This window comes from Labrus mixtus, chromosome 2, assembly GCF_963584025.1.
Source record: "Labrus mixtus chromosome 2, fLabMix1.1, whole genome shotgun sequence".
In the NCBI taxonomy this organism is placed as follows: domain Eukaryota; kingdom Metazoa; phylum Chordata; class Actinopteri; order Labriformes; family Labridae; genus Labrus; species Labrus mixtus.
This window is the reverse complement of record NC_083613.1, coordinates 30,123,934-30,146,578: the sequence shown is the minus strand read 5'-3', so window position 1 is coordinate 30,146,578 and position 22,645 is coordinate 30,123,934. Positions and strand designations below refer to the sequence as shown.

At 43.2% G+C, this 22,645-nt stretch overlaps 1 protein-coding gene across 1 annotated transcript; it reads right to left on the bottom strand.

Moving 5' to 3' along the window:
* Positions 1-197: 197 nt before the first annotated feature.
* polq (polymerase (DNA directed), theta) lies at positions 198-20,378 on the bottom strand. The gene is made up of 35 exons (XM_061065091.1): positions 20,105-20,378; positions 19,832-19,931; positions 19,346-19,755; positions 18,949-19,190; positions 18,473-18,649; positions 17,390-17,520; positions 17,149-17,305; positions 16,958-17,069; positions 15,997-16,198; positions 15,750-15,891; positions 14,824-14,970; positions 14,523-14,735; positions 14,287-14,429; positions 14,009-14,198; positions 12,950-13,092; positions 12,627-12,820; positions 12,304-12,428; positions 11,130-11,373; positions 8,019-9,516; positions 6,340-7,927; positions 6,051-6,191; positions 5,750-5,952; positions 4,904-5,111; positions 4,615-4,808; positions 4,068-4,196; positions 3,811-3,985; positions 3,202-3,325; positions 3,029-3,120; positions 2,848-2,930; positions 2,659-2,760; positions 2,468-2,579; positions 1,999-2,123; positions 1,753-1,888; positions 1,162-1,259; positions 198-613 (listed from the first exon to the last, which is right to left on the bottom strand). The coding sequence occupies exons 1-35, from the start codon at positions 20,161-20,163 to the stop codon at positions 500-502; spliced, it is 8,253 nt and encodes a 2,750-aa protein (XP_060921074.1). The 5' UTR covers positions 20,164-20,378; the 3' UTR covers positions 198-499.
* Between the last annotated feature and the right edge of the window lie 2,267 nt (positions 20,379-22,645).

Here is a 22,645-nt window from a genome sequence, read left to right as displayed (position 1 = left end):
AAGTTCAGGCTTCTCAGGCATACTCCAGACGTAGGCCGTATTTTTGAAAACAGGTTTTTCTGTGCGTTTTGGCATTTCGTACACAAACATATTGACACATTTGACTCCCCACTCTCTCATCCTAGTTTCCTTCCTATTTAGCAATGATATCATCGTTTGTTTTTAGTCAAAGAGATTCAACACGGGAGAAAAATCAAGAACTTTACTATTTATTAAATGTCATGACGTCTTAGGAAACGTATAAATACAATATATATCCTCCTTTTGTTTTAAAGTTATTTGTGACACTTAGAGAGAGATGAATAAATACATTTCATAGTTAAAGTTCAGCTCATAGTGCAGCCCCCGCCTGAAGGTTTATTTTACATTTCATTATTGTTCAGGTGTTTTAAAAATTATGTTTTTTTTTTTTTTTACAAGTGATATTAACATGCGTATCAAACATGAAGCACTACCTGCATGGTATTTCATTCTGACACCACTCGTCGACACTTTCAGATTAGATATCTATGTCCTGTAAGTTTCCCCAGCTGGGGCCCACCTTGACTTTGGCCTTGAGCTTCACATACAGTTTCACGGCGGTCTCCATCTCCCTCTTTACGATCTGGGCAACCTGACGAAGAGGGGAAGGCGGTAGAAAACAGAAAAGTCAGCACACTCCATCTCCTTAAACGTTTGTATTATCTGGGTAGAGCAGCAGCCGAAGCGTTTCAGAGCAAAGCCTTCAACAGCGTTACAGACAGTTGAGAGGAAACGCGCCTTTTAAACAGGAAGTGTTTCACTAACAAGGTTTTTTTTTAACACAAAAGGGGGGGCTGCCCTGTACAACAGGAAACAGACCACATCAATGCAATAAATACATAGAAAAATATAAACATCTTTACACTCATTAAGTACAAGAGAAGAACCTGGACATCATAATAATACATATGCTATTGGGTATCTTAGTTCTTTGTAAGGTAATTGTTTAATAAGTAGATCACTCTTTAGGATGTTAAATCAGTGGTCCACCTTTCAACTCCATATAAAGGTAACGCCTCCACACACACATTTACAAATATACTCAGAAGAAATATAGTTACTGAGGTGGTAAAAAAGACAAAGGATTGTGTGTATACATAAGGTCTTTTTCTTAAAGTGTTTCTGTAATAATCTACACACCTGTATGAGGTCTTCCTCTGTGGTTTCATAAATCAGCTCATCGTGCAGCTGCAGCACAAAGAAGGCTCCTCTAGGGCGACTCCTCCGCACGATGTTGGCTGTATAACGGACATAGATAGATAGATAGACACTTTATTGACCCCGAGGGAAATTCAAATCATCCAGTAGCAGTTAACAAAAACACTCCTGACATGAAACATTTGTGACATCTAACAACACCCACTGATTCCCCTTCCTGTATGAACCCGAACAAAGATTTAAAGAAACTCCTACATAGTCAGAATTAAACTCATACAATAAAAAAATTTGACCTATACCAATAAATGTACATAACCTGTGCAGGAATAAGAATAGTACGGAGTCCCAAAAAGTTAAAAAAAAAAAAATCCTGCGCACATAAGTTATTATCTTAGAGGTAGAATCGAAACCTGGATACAATATAAAAACAACGGTGAAACGAGCCCTGTAGACCTACAGCCGTACAGCTGCATACATGTTGCGCGGTGAAGAAGTGTCAGACATGTTACGTCATAGTCTTGAAGGGTTGTCTCGTTCTGGTGCAGCGTTTATACAAGGTGTGGAAAAAGTCACCTGAGCTTGTGTGCTGGTGAGAGAGTGGAGCTGCAGGATATGTGTTCCTCAGTTGTTTCTGGATGTTCACTGTGGCCAGTTTCACAATGTCTGCTGCTGATCCCTGAACCGTTGTGTTCACAGCCTGACGCTCCGCCTGTAATGAGAAAGGAGACGATAAAGACGAGTCCTAAAGGATGCAATAAATGGAAGATGACGCAGTTAAATTAACATTTCACAGCTTGACACAAATCCTGAATGACTTACATGTGCTTTGATGTGCGCGTTAGTGTTAGTGATCCCCGGTAAGTATCTCCGGCGGCCCATTAGAGTCTGAACGAAACCGTTCTTTACGCACTTCTTCACAGTTTCTCGAAGAAAAGCATTGATCCCTGAAACACAGGGAAAAAAATTCATTCATTTCGTTTCTTCTCTAAATCTTGATGTTTAGTGGACTTTCATGTGTACAGGTATCCATGCAGTTGGTTTCTCCAGAGTTGCTTTGACAACTGAAAGGTCTTTTAATAATGATGAGTTTAGAGTCAGTTACCATGGTGATCTAGCCTGTTAAAAAGAGAGTACATTTTCCACCATATTGGTTATTATTTCAATTTCCCCTCTTAACGAAGCTTTCCTTTTCGCCCTCAAAATCCACCAAAAAAACACTGAAGGTGCACAGAAAATATACATTTAGGCCCATATCAAAGTGTCAAAGTAATGATTTAAAGTTGTGTACCTTTGTATCGGGCCTTAAAGCTCTCTATGTAGCAGGCTGCATCATTCTCCTCCACTCCCATCTGCTCCCCCAAAGACTTGGCTCCCATCCCGTAGATAATCCCGTAGCAGATCTGAAAAGACCGAAACATGAACACAGTGTTTGTCTGAACACTGATATGATAACGCATGTCTTGTTCCTCCTTCTCGTACCTGTTTGGCCTGCTGTCTGAGGTTGTCGTTCACAGACTCTGGGTCGACACTTTTCCACTCGGCAGCGATGCAGCGGAACACGTCTGCTCCTCCATTCAGCACCTGGGACAGTTCATCATCTCTTTACCTATCACTGATGTTCGATTTTTTTTATTCATGCCTTTTCCCCTATTTATCTACACCACAGACCTGTAGGAGGCGCTGGTCCTTGGAGAGGTGAGCCAACACTCTCAACTCCAGCTGAGAATAATCTGCTGCCAATATCATCCCACCTACGGATCAGCACGGTGCACAACGACACAGCTTATTGAGCGGTCTGAGACAGAATCACGGTCAGAAATGGTTATAACCACTCTCTCATAATGCTCACCTGAAAAAGGGACGAATGCATGTCTCATGCTCACAGAGAAGGCCGGGCCTTGTTCTGCACGGCCAGCTGCAGCCACAGAGCGTCTTTCCCTTCTGAAACAAAACAGTAAGAGGTAACCTCACTCTTAAACAACAGAACCCCTTCATGAGCCCCCCTTATTCCCCTTAACCTACCCTGGTTTGGCGTTCATGTGGCGGCTCTCCTGTGAAGGCGGGCTCTCACCCACTACTGTGGCCATTTGGATCTCAAAGTCTTTGGGGACGTTCTGTATGTTGGGCTCAGTGAAGCTCACTCTACCTGACAACAGAAAAGAGACGAGTCACTGCGTGCTGTACGTACACCTTCCACACATCTGGGTCACTACAGTGGACAGATGTTCCAAAGTCATTTTCTCTCTCCATGATTTCTGACTCTATCCACTGTAAAACAAAGTCATTAAACCAAAAAAAACTTAAAACTCAGATTCAAGAACTCAAATAAATCCTCTACACCTTAGTGGACTTATAGTTTGTTATGAGTTTGTTATAAGAAAAAAAGTAAACTATTTTGTGTATGCACTTAAAATAAATCTTGTATTAAAGGTGCATGATGCCAACTCTAGTGGACACTGACTGAAAAAATAAATACATTTGAACGTCTCTTTTAAAGGAGTAAAGTTAACATCTGAACTCAATCTAACTCTGCTATTTAATAATTGAAGCATTAAAGGAATATTCATACAATTGTAAAGAACAATATTATAAACTGAGAATGAACTTTCTGTAAGTGTTTGTGTGTTTTACCTGTGGCGGTGTGTGTCTGGGCGATGGGGTATATTCTGTCCATGTTCAGTGTAAGGTGGCGTTGCTTCTCTCTCTGCAGCGGGAAGACCACTTTAGTCAAGGCGTTAGTGATGCGCCTCCACTCCAGAATCACTCCTGGTAACGGGTGCAGCGGGCGGAGCTTCTCCAGAACATCCTGCAGGTATCATTTCCGGTTTATTTTTTAAAACATCAAAGACCTCTGACATTTATTCCCTTTTTTTCACAAGTAGTTTCACCTTGGTGGTGCTGAACTGCTTCCCAAGTCGCACTCTGCCGGCCCCTCTCCTGGTGTAACCCAGAGTCTTCTTACTTTTTGATCCACTCACGTCGCCGTTTGGAGGCAGATGGAGCTCTAAAAACAACACCTGCAGTACAACGGTTAAAAACATGAATTTAAAGCTCCTGTGAGGAACGGTTTGTCTCATTGTGGTGATTTTGGCGCCCCCCTGTAGACAAAGCGGTCTCATCTCTTTGCTGATTTTGTCCTGTACATGTGTGAGTAATGCTTTTTTTAACAAGAAACATCAGTTATCACAATCTTCTTTTAAAAAAATGTAAATAAAGGCTGTTTTGGCAGCATGTAGTTAATCACCTACCCTGACGTTTTGGATTCAGGTATTAAATATAACTTTGTAGAAATTATTAATCTTGCCCCAGATGGTCTTGATTGCTATCTTAGCTCAAAAAGAGTCATCAGTATCTATTTCAGACTGTTTCATGACCAGTTGAAAATTCCTCTTTAGGAGCTTTAAGCTACATATAAACATTTCTGGGATTTCCGACCTGCGCGATGTCGTCGATGCTGGTGAGGGAGAATGTGTGTCCAGCCAGGTTATAAGCCTGAGCCTCCAGCGCTGTGAGTTTGGCCTGCATCACATGTTTCTGTCTCTCACACTCCTCCACACTGAAGCCGACGCCATTCAGTTCCAGCAGGGCCAAACACACCTGGGAGGGCATCTCGATGCTCCTGAACATATCTGACACACGCAAACGCAACAAGTTAAAACATCTTCTTCTGATTTTCTTTCCCTCTGAGGAGTTATATGTGCGTTAAGAGGATTCTTAACTGTACCCAGCATGCCGTCTTTCTCCAGCAGGCCGGTGAGATGGTTCATGACAGCGAGGACGAGCACACTCTTAGTCGCAGCCCTCAAACGAGGACAGTGCGAGTGTGGGTTCCCGAGTCCGTCCAGCAGGGGTAACTCCTCAGGACAGTAGACGGTCACCATGTTGGGAAGAGTCCTCTCCTCACTGCCGGGGTCCTCCATCCAGCACGCAACCTACGTTTCACATTTTAAAACCTGGTCAGCTGATTTATTATTTTGTTTCTGGCATTTTATCAAAAGGTCTTTTCAGCGTATGGAAATGTCCAAAAATTGAAGAATTTTGCATATTGCAGGCTAAAAGAACAATAGCATTAACATGGAAAAACAGTGGTAGGCTGAGTATTACACTATGGTTTATTGAAATGTCTGTTCTTGGCTCTGGAAAAGATAACATATACACTTATAGACAAACGAGAATTATTTGACGATATCTGGGGCCTATATATAAATTTTTTTGGGATAAAGATCCGTCACATATTTTGAGCTCGGCTGGTAAAGACTTGGCGATGTCTGTAATTGTGGTCATTTTTGCAGAAACTGTTCTAGGGCAGAATATTTGTGATTAACAAATCATCTATGGCAATGCATTTGGTTATTTTTATTTAATACGGTCAGTAATAATTTTGGAACATTTTGTAATTAAAGTTTTTTTGTATCATTATATTTTACTTTTTCCCCCCTTATTTATTTATTTTTTTTTCCTTTAATTTATTTAATTGTAATTGTGTGTCTTGGAAAAATGTTTAAAACTCAATAAACATATTGTTAAAAAAAAAAAAAAGGTCTTTTCAAATTAATTTTGATTTTTTTACCTTTGGGTCTTCACAGTTTCCCTCCAAACTGATGCCACAGCTAAGGACTAGCGTCTTGTACACCTCGATGATGTCATAAGTGACGACCACGCCCCCCTCCTGACCTTCCCTTGACCTGCTCAGACACGCCTTCACCTTCTCCGCCCTCTCACTAACTGGCAAACCATCATCAAGTGGAGGTGGAGCTAGACTGGCGCTCAAACCTAAGGGGTAACAGATGAGGTTACATGAGGACACTTTATTTTTGGAAGGGCGGGAGGTGGGGAGGAGGGGGCTTACAGTGCATGCATATGTGATATACCTCTGCTCTGCTCTTGCTGCAGAGATATGTAGTATGCATCTCTGGCTCCCCAGCAGACAGACAGTCCAATCAGCACCAGTCCGTCACTGTCTCTTAATGGAAACCCGTCGACCCTGTGGAGCTTCGGATGAGCTGCTGATGCTGCGCAGGAAACACGTGGAGAGGGATGATTTTCATACAACAGTAAGCGACTGTGCTTTCACAACAATGAGGAGTTTGTATGAAGAATCTGTGGGGCAAAGATTAGAGGAACAGTGTGAATCTGAAAACTACTTTTCTGAGCACTGACCTCTCTTGTGTTTCCCTCCTATGCCCCCCTCTGGCTGCTCTCTCTGCTCCCTCTTCTCACAGGCCAAAGCCAGAGAGAACCGCTCCTTCGTTTTCCACTCGGCGACGAAAGTCTCGAAGAGGCGCCTGTCGCTCGCCACGTCTATGATGGAGAAGGTCCCCGGGTTGCCGGAGCAGAGAGCGGCGTCCTGGGACAGCTGCAGAGTGAAACCTTCATCGGTCGCAGGTGACTCTCCGTCGGAGGGGAGCCTCGGTTGAGGGGAGGACGGAGAAGCTGCGTCTGGTGGAGGGCTGACGGGAGGCAGGGGCTTCGATTTTGAGAGTGGAACAGGTGCGGTCTTTTCGTTGTGTCCCCGCCTGTCACTCGACGTGGATTCAGGCTGTTTGGGTTCTCGATTAGATTCGGCACGTTTGGCGGTCGCTGGTTTGCGCGTCGAAGGCGTCGACTGGTTAAGCGGCCGGGTGATCAGAGGGGATCGGACGGACGAGGTGGTCAGTTTGACTCTGGGTGTGACAGGTGGCGTTTCCTGCGTCGGGGGAATGAGATCAGCAGGAGAGCCCAGTCTCTCTGTAACCTCCTCGGTCTCATGTCTTAAGTATATTTCCTCCACGGAGTCTCTCCCGGCAGCTTCGACCGGCACGTTTGGTTTTGCAACTTTCCTGTCCACCCGAGGTAAATCTCGCACTTCTGCCGTTATTGCTTCTTCAACGTGTTTATTACTGGCTGTGTGACCGGTTGTTGTGCGGTTTGCAGGCTGGTCAGACATACTAGGCCAGCGGTCAAAGATATCTTGTAAACCAGGGCTGCAGTAAAGAGTGCTTTCAGGTGCCATTTGGACATGAGGCTGTTTTAAAAGTGCATTATGTGACATCATAGCACTTGTTTCCTCCACCTCCTTTACCTGCTTCCTGTTTCCTGCCTCTGTATTCACTGTCTCCTCTCTGACGTCTACGTTATTATCATTTTGTGCCTTATTATGCTGTTTCATTTTGTGTTTCAGGACTTGATTATTAGTGGCTCTATCCTTGTCCTGCTCGTGTTGAGTTGCACAATGTGACTGTGCCTGTATGCGACCGGGTTTAGGCCGTGATTCTGACGCCTGTCCTCCAAGCAGGGAATGGTCCACGTTAGGTTCCTGAGCTTTTTCACGACTCCCCTCTTGCCCTTTTCGAGCACTCCCCGTCTGCTTCGGCAGGCTCCGCCTCTCCAGGAAGTGTTGGCCCACGTAGAGCGAGTCGCCCCACTCGGACAGGTTGAAGGAGGACTCGCCCCACTGCATCGCCTCCTGCTCTTCCGCCTCCTGATTGGCCAGAAGCTCGCTGCGTCTTCGCTCCTGGCTTGATGGAACGGGGAACTCCTCTCTGATCTCCTGGCCGGCTGATTCCTCCTCCTCCTCATCTGATTGGTTAAGAATCTGTGGCGGGCTCAGACCAGCCAGCAGAGAGCTGCTGTACAGGCTGTCGAACAGGAAACTGTTGCTCCTGTTAGCGCTCTCCGATTCTCCCTGATCGACACCGAGGGCGTCGTTCTCTTCGGCACCCTCGTCTTTATCTTCAACTACGTCATCAACAGCTGGACCTGGAGAAATCTGTCAAAACAAAATCACAGCTTTAGATTTTTCAGATGCAAACTATTGACATACAATAGATGTTAAATCAACGCGTTAATGGATGACTCACCTGTTGGCTGGTGTTGAGGATGAGCTCCATCTGGCTGTCTGTGAGGGATATATTAAATCTGGGACATGCATCTACAGGAGCTTCCAACCTCTCCTCGTTTGCGTCTCTTTCAATCTCAACAGCCGCTCCTCCTGTTCCCTCCCCTCTTTTCTTAATCGTCTCTACTTCCTGAATAACACCTTTATCATTTCCGTCTCTGTGTCGGCTCGCCTGCTGAACGATGATCCTTTCCGTCTGCGTGTCCAATTCAAAGCTTTCCCCGAAGCTATCCTCTCCTTTTTTAACGCCTCCCTCGGCGTCTTCCTCTCTATCACTCCCTGCGTACAGCTCAGGAGACGAGAACTTGTCCGCCTCTTTGCTGTCTACCCTTCTGCGCTTGGCTTCAGGAGAGAATAAGGGAACTGAAGCAGGAGACGCGGACACGGGAGAATCTACATCTGCATTGGTCGGTGTGGAGACACACAACGGTTTTTCTCGCACAGGTCCTCGAATATCTGCAGATGTTTGGCCTACAAGCTCTACATTTTGGACTGCGGGGGGGTCTGAGTGGGATGTTTGTGCAGCCTCGACATGATCTTGTATTCTTCTGTCAGTCTGAATCGAGTGGAGGACTTTGCTTAACGCTCTAGAGTGCTTCAGTCTACCCGGCTGCACAGGTGAGGCAGAAAACCCTGCGCTGCCCTCCCCTCTCGGCGTCACACCGCGTTGCTCTTCCACTCGGGCCGCCGGAGCTCTGAATCGAGGTGGGGGCATCGGGGAGGGGCGGGGCTGACGAGGTGGTGTTGGTCGAGGTAGAGGGCTGGATAGAATCTCAGCCAGTTCCTGTGTCAGACTCTTTTCAGGAACAGGGTGATCTCCTTTGTGATTCTCAGATCCGGCTGAGTTATTCTCTTTATTTGTCTCCTTTTCTTTTGCCTCTGTTTGCCTTTGCGTTTCTCTTTTTGGATCCTTGGCTTCAGACTCTCTTTCCATTAATGCTTCTTTATTTGTCTCATCTTTCTCCGCTGCTTTGCTTCTTCCCACTTGCACTTCACTGCCCTTTTGTCTGCTTTCTGGCTCATCAGACATGGACGTCCCTTCCTCTTGTCTGGCTTCTGCCTCAGCTTCTTTTATTTTCCTTTCAGTCGTCCTTTTCTCACGATTTTCATCTTTTGCTACCTCTCCACTTTTACTTTTCTTCGCCTTGTGTTCTCCCCGATGATCTTCGCCGTCCGCCTGTGCTTCACGAGGGCTGACACTGGACGCGGACGATGAATCAGAGCTCCTGCTGTGTCGGTCACGCGGGCTGTGCACAGCAGGAGCCTCGGGAGGAAGTGACGCTGGGTCCCACTGAATCCCCAGCTGTGCCAGGTCTTCCTGGAGGAGGAGCCTGGCCTCGGACACGATCTCAACAGCTGCTTCCTGTTCGGTCAGGGCGCGACCACCGGCGACCCAGACGCAGCGGAGGCTCCGTCTCTCGGCTGCCTCCATCTCGCTCTCATCCACGGCCCGCTTCGAGCTGAGGGAGACAGGTGGTGACAGTATCAGCTCACAATGTTGTCGAAGGTTACTTTGATACTTTTCAATACAGAATGATATGATCTCTGTCATTTTAATGATGGACAGTAGCGTTATAGTCAAGTCCACACCATCCAAGACCAAGACATACCAGAGACCAGAGTGCTCCGAGACCGAGACCAGACCAAGGCAGGGTGAGCACTCCAACTTTCTTGGATTTATGAACTTTTCACAAAGTTTTCATAGCATACTTTTTGATTCCTTCGCTGATCTGAGATGATAATCGACTAACATGGTAGATGGTTAACCTAAGAGGCAGCCTCCAGTGCAGAAGGTGTGAATCCCCACTCTGTCCCATACTACAACACACATTTCAAAGCAGAAATAAACATGTTTACAGCCTGGTCCAAAGAACTAAATTGGCATCGATAGCTCATGTTTTTATTGGTCGACACTCTACGGGAGGGGAATTTATTTCTTAGTCCTTCAATGATTTGCAGAATCTTGGGCATGGATAAGTTGGCCGACAGGTGGACATGTGGTGGATGTTTGCTCAGCTCAAACTCTGTGCTTGTTTCTTGATTGATCAAAACTTATTTCAAGATATAATTTCCAATATGGCAACCGCCAGTGTTGGCCTTCAAAACGCCACTTCAGAAACCAATGGCTGTTGTCAGTGAGATACGTCCATCTTTCACACAGTCTATGGGTTAACCACACATCACCGCAGAGCCCATTACTTGATAAGTAAGAACAGTATGAGGGGGTGACTATTGATCAAAATGATACAGATCTTTGTCCCGCTGAAATCAAGTTGTGGTTTGCTCTCATTGTGCAGGCTTTACTCTATGCCTTGTTTTATATGTGATGTGTTTTTAATTACACTCCTCCTGTGGTGGGGTGGTAAACATAAGAGCACCAGGATCCATTTGAAACTGCATCAACTTCAAAGACTGAGATCAATGTTGCACTAAGGCGCCTTGTTAAATCTTTAAGCACCAGACCCACTGGACTGCTTTTCTTCCTTGGACGTAAAGTTCACTCCTAACATTTCTGTGACATTCACATAAATGAATGTTGCTAGATGTAATGTTAATTAATGTTTTACAATTGACCTCAAGGTGTAGAGCTCTTTGTTTTTTTTTTAAATCCAGTCCATAATACAGATTGATTAAGAGAAGAGCTAGACACACAGAAAATAGAATAAAAGCAACATTCATACATATTGAAGAGGTATGCATTAAAACCCTTTCATTCATCAGGGCTACTTTATGAATCTGTAGCCCTGATGAATTAAAGGTTTTTAATGCATACCCCTCTGAGTGCCTCAGACCTCTTCAATATGTATGAATGTATTAGTGTTAATGCATTAAACCCTTTGTATTTGTTTTATTAAATAAGGGCAAAGTCGGCTGTTTAAGCTTTTTTTAAATCACTAAGAAAATAAATATGTCAGCTGACAGTGGGAACAAACCCTCAGCAATTGGTTCTTACCTTGTAGTAGCTTTTGCACCGTTAAGGGCCTCAAATCCTTATTTACCCTAATCCATTATACATTCATATTCTAAAGGAGCACACACACACACACACACAAGCAAACAAACACGGACACACCTCTTAAACGGCACAGCGTTCCTCAAGGCTTTCTCCACATCAGCGACAGAAGCTCTGGCGAGTTCAGCTACAGTGCAGAGGCCTTGAGCGTACAACGTTCTGGCTCGTGTCGCATTCAGCAGGGAAACTCTGACCAGGTCCACCAGCTCCCTCTGGACTCCGAAGCTCAACCTGGTCTGGTACTGAGACAACAGCAGCTCCATGTTGTGCCAGCCCAGGCGCTTGCAGAACACTGTGACCATACCTGAAGGGACGGGGACGGGGACGGGGGGAGCGTTAATGTCTGCTGCAGAACTGTGCACTTGAACAAGAGTTATACCCACATGGAGACAAACACACGGCCCTCAGAAACCCTCTCACAGTAACTTGATGCAGGAAACATCTGCACTCTAGAATGATTGATACATGGCTCTTAAAGAAGCATGCACAGGATGAAACACCAGCTAATGGAGTCCAGGCTGTTTATCCATCAGTCTAGAGTGCTTCTGCTTCTTGCATCATGTTACTTTACCTGGAACAGCCCTACCTTTGGATTGTCAAGTCTTGTCTAGAATTCTATGATACACTGATCGCCCATAACATTATGACCCACCTGTGCAGCTTAATGCAATCTAATACGTCAGCTCTACCATAAATTCTACTTTTAAGAAGCTTCTACATTTTCAGTATTTCTTGACATGGTCAGATAGGTGATCATTGCACTTTATATCTTTACATGAAGCCATAGCGGGTGGTTGTGCAGGTGTACTGGAGTGCATTATTTTGAAAGGTGTTCCTAACTTTTTGCTCCCCACGACTTTAATAATCTTGTAATTTTTTTTATTTAACCAGGAAAGAAACTCATTGAGATGAAAAATCTCCTTTTCAAGAGTGTCCTCATCAATACAGGCAGCAGAATTTTATTTTAAGGAGCATTTTTATTTAAAAAAAAAAAACAATTCTCACAAAAAAATACAAAAATATGTATTTTCACAAAAGTACCTCTGTGACATTTGGCAAAAAATCTATATATATATATATTGTGTACCACCATTCAGCTCAAAAATATTGAGATATGATTTGTGGTCCATAGATCAGCCCGAGTAGAACTGCTGTATTGGATTGCATTAGATTGCATAAAGGTCATAATGTTGTGGCTGCTAGTGTTCATTCTGCAGTGTAACATGAAACCTACCTGCATATGTAGAGGCAGACTGCTGGAGAGACTGTAACTGACCACGATTGCAGTTGTATTTGGACGCCACTGTTGCCAGAGGCACCTCGTTCACCAGATCCTGCAGCACAAGTGTGGTGAAAAACCTGGGAGGAGACAACAAAACAGACGTCCCAGGTGATCAGAAACACACTGGAAACTGTTTCTGTTTGGATGAATCCTTTAACAGTCATTTCTGTTTAATGGTAACAATGTTGGGAGGCGATAGGAAAAGACAGAATAAAGATCTAAAAAGCAGTTGGTATAAAATAAATATACTCAGCATGTTAAAACATGTTCATTACCTTTTATGGACAGCCATCTGTCTGCGCTGCTTCTCGGTCTTGGCTACAAGTTTGCCGCTGACTGATCGGGCAAGAAAACCTTCCTGAACGCCCACCAGCTCTGCCACCCTCTTCATGGATGACGACAGCTGTTCCCACAGACGGAAGAACTGATACCAGTCTATGGTGGTCCACTCGGCGTACAACGGCGTTATCTGAGGAGCATTGAGGCATGATTTTGAGTTTGATTTTTTTTTTAGCTCAAAACTTGAATTTAAGTTTTTCATTTATATCATGAATGTATTGTTTGAGGGTTCAGGAACGATGGTAATTGCATTAAGTACCAGATATAATATGTGCAAGTCATTTTCCAAAACAAAGCCCTTCATGGCTCGCTGGAGATCCGCAAATATTCCCAGAGCCTCAGGAGGGGAGAGGGACGATGAAAGAGTGGCAGCACCCAGCTGGGTTGGACAGTAGCGCTCCTCTAGATATTTAAAGACACACAAAAATAAGAAATCACATCAGCGCAGATTCAAATAACTTTACATATCCCAGAAAGGCAATTCATTTTCTCAACCATCCATCCATCCATCCAGTACATCCATGCATTCTTTTTTCCATCTTATAAGAGGCCAGGTCACTGTTGCAGCAGGCTAAGCAAGTAGACCCAGACATCCCTCTCCCTTGCAACTTTTCAAGCACTTCACAGCCAGATGGGATATTCAATCCCTCCAGCAAGTTCTGAGTCTACTCTGGGTCTACTCTGGGTTTACTCGCAGTTTGACGTGCCCAGAAAACCTGAAGGGATGCTTCCAGGAGGCATCCTTATCAAATGCCCGAATAACCTCGGCTGGCTCCTTTTGATGGGAAGGAGTAGCAGGTCTACTCCAAACTCCCTGACTTTGTCTGGGCACCTCAGAATCCAGCCACCCTTTGGAGGAAGCTCATTTCAGCTTCTTGTATCCCCGCTCTCATTCCTACCCAACACTCATGACCATAGGTGGGGGATGGGAAAATACATCAGCTGGTAAATCGAAAGCTTTGCCATCAGGCTCAGAACCTTCTTCACCATGACCGTCTGGTACAACAACCGCATTACTGTCAATCTCAAGATCCATCTGGAGGGAGCAATCCACCGTTTCCCATCAGTGATCCATCGCCTCACACTTGGAGATGCTGACCCGCTTTTTCACAATCAAACCAAACCATATCACATAAAGAAATAAATCTAAAATAAAATCAGAACGAACAGTAAACAGCAATCAGACATCAACGCGTCAGTGACAATCTTTGTTTGTACACTTTATAATGGTAAGGAAAAAATACAGAAAATTCCTGCTCGTTTCATAAAATGTCAAAAGATGCTCATTGAAGATGATGACGAGCACAATTGGCCGTACCTTGTCCTTCTCTCTGGATACTGATGAATTCATTCTCCATCAGCCATTCCACACAGGCCTCAATAGCTCCTTTACTGGTCTCTTCATTTGAGTCTTTCTCGCTGTCACTTTTCATGCTGGCAGCCAGTAGAGAGCAGGAAGCGTACAAAGTCACGTCCTGTGGAGTGCTGGCTACTCCTCCGACGATAATCTGCAAGTAGGTATTCATCATGATGTTTTTACTTTACTTTCTTGAGTCTTTTTTATGTGTGCTCGAGTCATTGAGTTTTCAGGCTTACTTCTAGGATGGCTCTCAGCATGCTGGTGGTGACTCCCTCTCCCTCCCTTCTCACCAAGCAGCTGCTGATTGGCTTAAGGGAACCTGTAAGGAGACTAACGCCTTTCTGCCGCTCTGCCTCCTTACACACCAGCACACTCTCACCTGGAAGAGATCAAAACGCAAAATGTTTTGTCCTTAGTAACTTATAATCAAGTTCTTGTGTTTTTACTTTTTTTGCCCAAACTCCCTCCATACCGATAGTGTCCACTCCCTTCCTCCCAGCTCGTCCTGCCATCTGTTTGTATGTGAGTGGGTCCAACAGGTGTCCATTGAAGGTGGGGGTTCGAATGATGACCCTTCGAGCCGGGAGGTTGACCCCTGAGGAGAGGGTGGAGGTGGCCGCCAGGACTCTGAGCAAGCCCTGTCGAAAAGCTCCCTCCAGCACATCCCGCTCATCGAACGTCAAACCTGCAGAATCAAGATGTTTCTCATTTTATGAACGGGCCACCCTTCACTGGAGTTTGTTATCATAAACAGGTTGTGTGGGTGGGTTCACCTGCGTGGTGGAAGGCCACCCCCCATGGCACAGTTCGCTGGAGGATGGGATCTAAACCAGCTGGAGTTCGTCTCAGCTGGGCGATAACATCCACCAGTCCCTCCTGATCCAGACTCACAGGCTCAGGCGCTGCTTCACCCTGCCGATCTGGAAGCATGAGACCACAGTTTGAATACATTTTAGCCCCAATTTTCATCTCCAGTCTTGGAATCATGGACCCGTAAAGGCTTTGATGTAGACTTTTCAAAGTAAAATTCCCTTTTCCTGAGTCCACACAATCTGCAGACTTTCCTGTGCAACTTGCAGATAGTTTGAGCTACATTTTTGATACAGCCAGAGATGTTCTGATACCAGTACTGATATCACGATCAGTATTGCTCCTTGTAGACGTTTTAAAGCAAAACCCTGCTATCCCTTGAATCCACACATCTTCAGACTTTCCTGTGGAACTTGCCCAAAGGTCAGGAATTGTTTTTTTTATTTTTTATACTGCCAAAGTTGTTCTAATACCATTACCAGTATACAAATACCAAAGACAGTATCGGCACAAAATTGATGAAGCCGTGCATGGGTGGTATAGACAATAAATCTGATGAGAAGTTAACTTGTAAGTGACAGCATTGGACTTCTCAACTGCACACAGTAGCTGGATCCAAAGGCAACTGGACTTGGTTGAAGATTTTGAAGACGTTTCACCTCCCCCTTTGAAAGGCTTCTTTTAGTACTGCAGTTCTTGAAAATGCTTCGATTTAACATTAAGGTTATTAAGCCCCTGAGTTCAACTTGACTCTCAAACTAAAGGCCATCGTAAAAATCCACAATGCTGCACAAAACAAGAACAAGCTAGTTCGACTTCTTCACACCATCAAAGGCAGAATGCACAAACAATTATCATGATTATGCAATGATATTTAAATCCAAAGTACCCGTATGTCTGAGGTTGTAGAACTCTCTGGCGATGCTGTCCACCAGTTTCTCACACCAGTTCTTTGAAGGGCAGAACAGCAGCACAGAGCGTCTCTCTCTCACCGTCTCATAGCACAGGCTCACGATGTGGTCACCATCCCCCTGAATGAATGTGAAACATGTCAACAAACAGCACGTCAATGGTCTCATGAGACGAGACACCATCATGACAGCACACGCTTTGCATCGGAAACTAGATTCCATTACCTTAACGTGGAGCACAGGCGTGAACTGCCGCACCACAGAGAGGCTCCTGTCGTAGATGTTGCAGCCCACCTTGAGGTGCTCCTGCAGGGGTACGGGTCTGTAGTCTGTCTGGTAGAGCTCTGCGCCTAACCAGCTGGCCAGGAGGGAGAGGTTGGGCAAGGTGGCGCTCATACCTATGATCTGTACGCCCTCAGAGAGTGACCTGCGGAGAGAGAGTGGATTGACTCAGTCATACATGTGGCTGAAGCTACGTCCTTTTACACACTCTAGTTATTACATAAGACCTATCTGTTGTTATTTAAGGGGTCTTTATGTACGTCTCCCTCTCTGTTTGTCTGGCTGTCTCTCATCATTTGTGCTATTTTACAATCAAATATGGGGTTTCAATGTTTTGGAAAAATCACATTCTGTTTGTTATCTTACACAGTTACTGTTTTCACACTGGCAGAAACTGCAAAAGTGGAGCTGAGAATACAGCCGAATTTTTCACTCGGTCTTCCCCCGGAGTTTCTCCTGCCAGACCACTAGTATTTTTTTCCGCAGCAAGTCCGAGTGGGCTGATGTGAGAACACCGCAGGACATTCCCCGGAGAATTCACCTCGAGCCAATAGGAGGGGGAGTGACGTTTCTATCCTGTGACCGCTGCACGGTGCATAGAGTTGTTCTCCGCTCTTTTTTTGAGAGACCCCCCCGCCCCCCCCTCCCGTCTGACAGTGATAGTCTCCAGCTGTGAGGAGCATATGTGAACAGCCAGGTCTGGAGAATCTCTGGAGCAGTCCTCGATATTATCCTGAGTGCATATGTGAAAAACGGCTAGTGTCTCAACCTTTTTTTTTTTAGATATAACAACGAGAACGGTCTAAACCTGAGCGATGTGAAAAGTGCCAAGAGATGACTTTTGTTGTGTTGTGTTGTGATGCTACAGTATATTTGATATATTCATTGATAAATGGACACACACCCGCTTGTGTTCTGCTTCTGTGCAATGAAGCGGATTTTGGTCAAGAGCAGCTCCAGTAGGTATCCTCTCCCAGAATCTCCGACCATATGCAACTCATCCACGACCACCACACCTGGTAAAACACACATTACAAACGACTTTAACCTGTCATTCATACTCAATAAAACACGATCATATTTCTGGTATATTACCTAGCAGACCCAGACTGTCCTCTTCAATCAGTCTGTTTATGAGAGAATTGGCCTTTTCGATGGTGCAAACAGCCACATCCAGAGCTTTGAAGCCTCCTGCAGCCGAGGTGCTGCCCATGTATCCCTCCACTCGAACTCCCGCCTCTTCGAATACACTCTGCAAAAACCCAGAGGAACAAACCTGTTATCAGACTGAGACGGATAACATGTACGTTTTTTTTATGTCCACCTTTTATGTCACCTGAAGGTAGTGCATCTTCTCTTTGGCCACCGAGACAAACGGCAGAATAAAGAGAGCTTTCCTTTTGGTCTCCAACACACGTTTCAGCATCAGCAGTTCTGACACCAGAGTTTTTCCAGCACTAGTGGGGGCTGAACACAAAGGAATCACAAGACGAGAAAAAAAGGTGACTGACCCTGTGAACTGCCTTGTAGAGTAAGATTATCCTCAATACCTTTCAATACACCATGTTTTAAAATGATACAATCTGTTACTCTAATGACAGATAATATGAAAAAGTACTGAAGCCTTAAAATAAATTCAGACCTTCAGTCATATTTTCAACCAAAGACTGAGTGAAGGAAAGAGAGAGAGTACTGTCTTAATTTCACAAATACATTGGCAACACTGGATATTGAAATGTTGCCAATGTATTTGTGCATTTTAGACAGAACGCAGAAGTTTGCCTTCATTTTTTTTGGTAATTAAAAACAAGAAATTGCCCAATATATTGGTTGCTTAGGACCTGTGTTTTTTTCAGAATCAGAATCAGAATCAATTGCCAAGTACATTTACACATGCAAAGAATTTGACTTGGTGTTTTGGTGCTAAACAATGAACAAGGAAATAAAACAGAACTAGCAACAACTTAAATAGTACAGCATAAGAAGATATTACAATATATAAAATAGAATTTAAAAATGTAAAATACAAGATATAAAATTAAAAAAAAAAACAATAAAAAACACAAAATGTACAAAAGGTGCAATGTGGGAGATGTGCAGTGGACTATGATAAAAAAAAATTAAAAATAGATAGACAGTGGATAAAGTCAGAAACCAGGGAGAGAGAGTGGGGAATGACATGCAGTAAAGGAGAATCAGGTCTGAATTGAACTCGGGCGGCCTGCTTGAAGGACTATATTTCCTCCATATATGGGGTGTGACCTGACCGCTTGGCCATCAGTGCCCCAGGACATGTAGCTTTTGTTGCTGAGTTATTGAAACAGGTATCAACATCATTTGATTTTTACTGGAATCCTATCCAAGTTTCAAAATCCGATGTCAAGACAATCCTATGGTAGAGTGACGTGCAGTCTCCTACCAGAGTACACCAGGTTTCCTCCCTGCAGCACCCGTCCCACAGAGAGGCACTGAGCCTGCCATTCGAACATGTGAGTCACTCCGTGTTTGTGGTAGCGCTCCAGGATGGGTTTTGGTAAACCCCAGCTGGAGAGCAGCAGCTTCTCAGCTTGTCCCGCAGGAGCATGCAAGGCAATGCCTAAAGTCGAGCGGAAAAAGAAACGTGACACGAGTATGAGGATTGTTTTCAAACATCAGATACACAATCAAGTGTCGTTTATGTGTTTAATTATTTACTAAAATCTGGAGAAATATTCAACAACAGAGCAAATCTGGACTACCAAGTCGACAAAGTGGGCAACTGGTCTCATCACTGGTGTTCACAGAGTTTCATAATTTAAAAAAAAAACTTCAAATCAAATTAAAAATTGCATAAAAACAACTGCAGAAAAGATCTCCCTTAAGGACAGGTTTTAATGACTGATGAGATGACTCCACCTGGCTGAGGTAAAGTATCAGTCAGAGTGCTGACGTCTAACCCGCTGGGGACCGTGAGCACCGAGACCGACTCGTTCTGGATGGACTGCTGCAGTTTGGCCTTCTTCATGGCTGCTGCCAGGCGGGTGGGGCTGAATAAGATGTAGTCCCTGGATACTTCCGGAGGTGGATCGGCATTCGCGTTCGCTCCACGTTCGCCGTCGCTGCGAGGAGAGCTTCTTCTTCTGGATGTTACCGTCTGCCTATTGAAAGGCATTAAGTAAGAAAAAACATTTGTTAACAGAAGAAAACTCAAAAAGTCAATAAATCCATTTGTATACGGCTAATTCATAACAAATCTTAAAGACACTCATAATAATTTCAACAGTTAAAAACTGATGTGCTGGTTAAGACTCACTTGGATGAAACGCCTTCTCGCTGATCAGTTTTTACTTCTTGATGAGACCCCCCAGAGTCCTCGCTGAAGAGAAGCCTCTGAGCCAGGTCTTTACAGTCATCTCTCCATCCTGGTCTGCCGCGCTCACAGACTGCCTCCAGGGTGCTGAGGGCTCTGTGGGGTCCTGTGGGCTGAGGGGCTCTGTCGCTCGCCCTTTTATCGTCTGAAACTGGTGCAAGAGGCCGTGGCAGGGCAAAGACAGATGACGATGATGCTGCTGCTGCCGGCTCTTCCTTTTCATCCCTCTTAACTGCTGATGGACGAGCACGCTTAGCGACGGGCTTCGTCTGGTCTGCAGCATCCAACACCTGCAGCATCTCTTCATCCAGAGCCAATGTGGATTCTCCCAGCGGAAACGCGGCTCCTCCGCCCTGCAGTGAAAGTTAAACGAGTCATCTGAGAAAGAAAGCTTGAAACAAATCCTGAACTAATCGCTGTCACACTCACCATGAGGCCCGTGTTCTCTGATCTGTTTGTTTTGTCAGACAGATACCTAGTTTCATGACACGGTCTGTCTCCGTCCGGTGGCTCATCAGGAGCTTGGAAGCTGTGGTTAGAAAGATGTATGTTCACTTAAGGATGGACAGAAATGGAAATACACACACATAAAGACATGGGACAATAAATGGCAGATGTTGCTAAGCAACCACGTGAATCCGGCAATAAGCATCCTAAAATGATTCACATGAAGTATTAAATTAAACTGTGATGTAACCTCACCTTTGTTTCTTCTTCACCTGATGCTGTCCCATGTAGCTTTTCTTCTTCGCGGTGTTCATATTGAACAAGTGTCAAACTCGTGTGTGTGTAGTTTTGATTGAGCATGACATCAGTCGGATTCTTGACACACGTTTATAAACAAAACTCTAAAGATGACGAACAGAGGAGAGGAAACGAAAACACGCGTGGACAGAGAACATGTTGTTGTGAGTACAAACTGTAAACATGTTTCATGTTTCCGTAGGGCAGAAACAAGTCAAAAAGTCCGCCGAAGCGCTGCCCCGGTGCTCCACAAAAACAGTCCGACGTCAACAAAAGCCCCGATTGAACAGTTCCTCTTGCCCTGTCATCTTTGCGACTTATTCTATCAGTCTTTCCTTTAATATTTACATTTATCCTCAGCTACACGACATATTAAAAACGTATATGATTATGTACATACACTCATTAAGTCATTGAGAATATTACTTTATAGTTATATCATTCAAAATTCCTCACATCCTAATTTCTCATTTTCTTGTGGCTTTTTTTTTAAATTAGATCTCTTCCATAGTTTAAATGTTACGCATCATTACCACATATTATGTAAAAATAATATTCATTTTAATACTAAGAAATTAGAAACTTCACTTCTGCAACCCAACTGGAGACATTCATCTTCCTCCAGAGCCAGTTGCTGCTTCGCCCCAAACCCAAACAAAGTTCATGTATATAACTTTTGTATATATATTTTTCAGTTAATAGCTCCATAGAAAGCTGGACATTGTTGCAATATTTTTTACAACAAAATAAGGGGAAGGGGGTTAGAAAATGTCCTGCTTTGAAGGGAAACAAAAAAAATCGGTTTGACATCTTACTGAAACTTACAAGGCCCCTGAAGGCTAAGGTAAGTTTGAAAGTCAGTGCACACAGTTTACAAATCTGTGGGCAAAGTTTAGGAAAAATGAACACACTGATTTGTAAACTGTGGAAACTGTGGGAACAGGTTCAGTTCTGCATCAAATTTGCTCATGGCTAAAGTAAACAAGACTATCTAATGCTTAACAATTTGGGACATGTCAGTATCTTTATGAATTCTAGAGTTTGTAACTTTTGTAACTGTATAGCTAACATAAATAAAAGAAAGACACTGGTATGCTGACTTTATTTGCTATACTGTCAGTTGTAAAACTTTCTGATTAAATACAGTTTATGAATTGTAATTGGTAACAGTGATAAAAAAAAAAAACAATTTTAAATTTAATATATATATATAATATGGCAAGCCGTTCAGGAAATTAATATATTGAATGAAACTTTGAATATATTGAACGAAGTCTGAATATATTGAATGAAACTTTGAATATATTGAATGAAACTTTGAATGTATTGAATGAAAATTTGAATATATGGAATGAAACTTTGAATATATTGAATGAAACTTTGAATATATTGAATGAAGTCTGAATATATTGAATGAAACTTTTAATATATTGAATGAAGTCTGAATATATTGAATGAAACTTTGAATATATTGAATGCAACTTTGAATATATGGAATGAAACTTTGAATGTATTGAATGAAAATTTGAATATATGGAATGAAACTTTGAATATATTGAATGAAACTTTGAATATATGGAATGAAACTTTGAATATATTGAATGAAGTCTGAATATATTGAACAAAGTCTGAATATATGGAATTGAAGCTGATTTCAATTCTCCAAATCCAGCAGTTTCATTGTTGTCATCCAAAAGACACCCTGCTGAATAAGCTGGTTTTGCAAAATGACATCAGCTGAAATATACCAATACTTTCTTGAACATCAAAACTTTTTTGAAAAGTTGCTGGTCGTACTCAAAATCATATGAATCATTTGGAATGTAGAAAGCTTCACCTTGAAGATCATAGTTAAATTATTGGAACACTTTTACTGCTTATGAGTAGTAATGCTCAACAAAACATTGCTGAGCGCACTTTATGCATCCATCTTTAGGGATTTTTACTGAGATGGAAGCTGAAATAACAATACGGACTTCCATTCAATATATTCAAAGTTCCATTCCATATATTCAAAGTTTCATTCCATATATTCAAAGTTCCATTCAATATATTCAAAGTTCCATTCCATATATTCAAAGTTCCATTCAATATATTCAAAGTTTCATTCCATATATTCAAAGTTCCATTCCATATATTCAAAGTTCCATTCCATATATTCAAAGTTCCATTCAATATATTCAAAGTTTCATTCCATATATTCAAAGTTCCATTCCATATATTCAAAGTTTCATTCCATATATTCAAAGTTCCATTCAATATATTCAAAGTTTCATTCAATATATTCAAGGATTCATTCCATATATTCAAGGATTCATTCCATATATTCAAAGTTTCATTCAATATATTCAAGGATTCATTCCATATATTCAAAGTTTCATTCAATATATTCAAGGATTCATTCCATATATTCAAAGTTTAATTCCATATATTAATTTCCTGAACGGCATGCCATATTTATATATATAAATATATAGTAGGCCTACATATAAAAAAGAA